The 3,622-nt window shown below is 42.8% G+C and overlaps 1 protein-coding gene across 1 annotated transcript; it reads left to right on the forward strand.

The window, feature by feature from the left end:
* The first annotated feature begins 483 nt into the window (after nucleotides 1–483).
* LOC137280747 (serine/threonine-protein phosphatase 6 regulatory ankyrin repeat subunit A-like) lies at nucleotides 484–2,793 on the forward strand. Its single transcript, XM_067811965.1, has 2 exons — nucleotides 484–508; nucleotides 782–2,793. The coding sequence occupies exons 1-2, from the start codon at nucleotides 484–486 to the stop codon at nucleotides 2,791–2,793; spliced, it is 2,037 nt and encodes a 678-aa protein (XP_067668066.1).
* Nucleotides 2,794–3,622: the final 829 nt, after the last annotated feature.

Here is a 3,622-nt window from a genome sequence, read left to right on the forward strand (position 1 = left end):
CTTCGGGAATTGAGACCCAAGTAGGTTTTGTGTGTTTGGTCGTCATTTTAGAACTGGAGCGATCGTTTTGCAGTGATGTAGGACAAGACCCAAGAGTTCATGTCATTACCCCTAGGAGCATGTACCTTCGTTGAAAGGAAAGGGTGTAACAATCATGTCTTGTGGTTTGTGTCTTAATAGCATGTGAGTTCACATGTTACCTGCTGATGACAATATTGTCTTCAACAACGCATACCAGGAGCGACTACCGGGATCGGTTAGTTACACTCGCCACACTGATTGATGCACGTTGTAGTATTGACTCACTCAATCGTCTGGCCCAGATTCAGTTATTACAGGTTTCCATCATCCATGTGGAATATTTATGGGTAACAAGTTAAAAAAAGAAGTATACATGTAACACATTCACTCGTCCTTTGCTGAAGACATCTTTCTCCTTGACATAGATTGCTGTAGTATCGTGACTGACAAGAACACAACACGATGGATACTGACGAGGACCATGGAGGTGAGTTCCTCAGCTGACACAGTCAAAACAAGCATGGATTCTTGTACGCATGTCTGTCACTCCAACCGTCTTACATGCAATGAACGTAGAACGTGAGCATCGGTATTCATGCGCAGAAATTGAAAGAAAAATTAGTAGAAATTAATTGTAGGTTGAATTTAATCAAAGCCGAAATTTTAGGTGGATTAAACCCTAAACGTTTCACAGTGTATTTTACGAACGGTTGTGTATCGTCAAAAAAATGTTCTGTATCCAATGTACCATACATTTCAGCAACCGACACGAATAGCAGCACATCCAGAGCTACCTCTTTTTCTAAGGGGTCACAGAACGCCCTCCAAGCAGATACAGATGGAACTACATCTTGGCCAACCATGTCCACAGAGTCACAAAACAGCATTCACACTTCCTGTACAAATGGGAATATGGACATTGCTCCTGAAGCCATGTCGGAGAACCAAGCTACTCACGGTACCAACCGTCACACTGTAAGTAGAGAAGGGACGATGGACCTTGCAGTTGAGCCACTGTCACAGAATGAAGCTGACATGAACGTCGTGGGAAGTGGCAGAATGACACATCTGATGAAGGCAGCTGCAGATGGTAATTTGGCTGGTGTGATATCGCTTCTGTACAGTGGAGGCAATGTATCCCTGACTGATGCGGACGGTAACAACACCCTTCATTATGCCTGTATCGGGGGCAACATAGATGTGGTCAAGCGAGTCCTCATCCAGGACATTGTGGACATCAACAAGAGAGGTAAATGGGGAAGAACACCAATCATGTTAGCGGCAAAAGAAGGACACAAACAAATATTTCACCTGCTCAAGGAAAAATGTGATCTGACTCTAGTAAGTAACCATGGAGACAATCTCCTCCATCTGGCCTGTTTAGGGGGAAGTATAGCAATTACACGATATATCCTCTCAAAAGGTATAGCAGACATTAATGGAAGGGGGAGGTACGGGAGGACACCCCTGATGAAAGCAGCATGGGGAGGAAACGTGGAAGTGTTTAAAGAAATAAGCAGAAGAGGAGGAGACGAGTCTTTGCTTGATGACCACGGTTCAAACGTCCTGCACATTGCCTGTCACAGAGACAATGTGGCAATGGTGAAGTACCTCATCTCAGAAAACATCGCTGGCATCAACAGTAGAGGCAAGATGGGACGGACACCGGTGATGCTTGCAGCGGCAAATGGTCAAAAGAAAGTGTTCCGTTTACTGGTGGACGAAGGAGTAGATTTACTGCTCCAAGATGATAATGATGAAAATATCCTTCATATGGCATGTCTGGGAGGTAATGAGGACATCTTGAAGTATATGATATTTGGCACCATGAAGAATATCCTATCAAAAGGGAACATCAGCGTCCATAGCAGAGGGATGAAGAAGAGGACCCCATTGATGGCTGCAGCAGAAGGTGGTCACATAGGGGCGTTTGACCTCCTTGTTAAGAAAGGTGCGAATTTGTCCACTCAGGACAAGTTGGGGAACAACATTTTCCATGCTGCATGCCTTGGTGGAAATGAAAATATGGTAAAATACATCATGTCACATGGATTCGTGAATACTGATTGCAATCCAAAGAATGACAGATTAGCCCTAATGTTGGCTGCAGAGAGGAAGCATCGACAAGTGTTTGATTACTTACGGCAGATTCAAACTCCTGATTTCATACATGTGGACAAAGACTTCAACAACATCCTGCATGTGGCTTGTATTGGTGGGGACGTGACGATTGTGAAGTTTCTTCTCTCCAGGGATATGGACATCAATATCAGAGGGAACCGAAACAGAACACCCCTTATGTTTGCTGCAGAGCATGGGCACAAGGATATATTTGAGTTACTGGTAGTAGAAGGAGCTGATGTGTCACTTGAAGATGATGCTGGCAACACGATCCTTCACGTCGCATGTCTCGGAGGACATTTGGAAATGGTCAAGTATATTTTCTCACGGGACTATATCCGAAACTACGTGGAAACCAAAGGAGAGCGTGGTCAAACACCTGTCATGTTGGCAGCCAAGTCCGGACACAAGTCTGTGTTTTATCTCCTTGTATGTAAAGGGGCATCCCTGTCTGTGAAAGACTATGATGGTAATAACATCTTCCAGGTTGCGTGCATTGGGGGACATGTGAAAATGGTGGAATGTTTGCTCTCAAATGACATTGTGGACATCAACGAGCTCCGGCAAGATGGGAAATCAGCGTTGATGCTGGCAGTTGAATGTGGACACAAAGATGTTATTGATTTGCTTCAGCATTCGGGCGCGGAATAGCAGATTAAACCCTTCTTCATCATTTGGTCATTTAGATTTATTCCATGATGAGAAGGATATAGGACTGTGTACTGCATGTGTATTTTCCACAATGTGTTGCTTACCAGGAATCGGAATATGGAAGCTTTATTTATATACCACTGTTGTAACCCGGTTACAACATACCACATTGCATCCACCTGCAAGCCCATGTTTATCCGTTTATTGTTTAACGCTGCTCTCGGTAATATGACCGCAGCGCATAAACGAGTCTGGACCAGATATTCCAGTTATCAATAGCATGAGCAACGACCTACACAACAGAGATACGACGACATGGGAACCAAGTCTGCAAGCCTGACTACCCGATCCCGTTAGTCACCTTTGACGTCCCGCATAGGTTTCCATTGCTTCGTTCATGCTTTTATCTTTGCTTTTCCTCGCCGTGTTTATTGTATGTTGTATGTTGTTTATATGTCAAGTCCTGACATATTTCAGTGCATTTAGAACTACCATTTTCTATAAAACACACGAGTTCTAATTTCTAAAGAATGCATCATTTGTATCTGTAAAGAATGTTTTTGATCGCTTTATTAATTTTTGCTTTGTGAAATTAGTGCTTATCAAATCACATTGTGATTTTTAAATAATTGTTCATTTCGTCTGTTTTATACACACACGTTTGAGGATATTGGTAGCTAATGTGTATGTATGTTGTGCTCAAATGAATCAATTGTTGTGTTCAAGTGCATCCATCGTAACACGACGACTTACATTGAGTATGTTTGTCTGTTGTTATGTACAGTAAATGTGGCATATATGTTAGCATTTTAAAAAAGACTTCAGAACA

Source organism: Haliotis asinina, chromosome 4 (assembly GCF_037392515.1).
Source record: "Haliotis asinina isolate JCU_RB_2024 chromosome 4, JCU_Hal_asi_v2, whole genome shotgun sequence".
Lineage (NCBI taxonomy): Eukaryota > Metazoa > Mollusca > Gastropoda > Lepetellida > Haliotidae > Haliotis > Haliotis asinina.

What these genes read in the sequence shown, in the direction of transcription:
- LOC137280747 (XM_067811965.1), top strand. Translation starts at nt 484, where the DNA reads ATGGATACTGACGAGGACCATGGAG. An exon ending in TACTGACGAGGACCATGGAG is followed by an intron (nt 509 to 781) that starts GTGAGTTCCTCA and finishes CATACATTTCAG; the next exon opens with CAACCGACACGAATAGCAGC.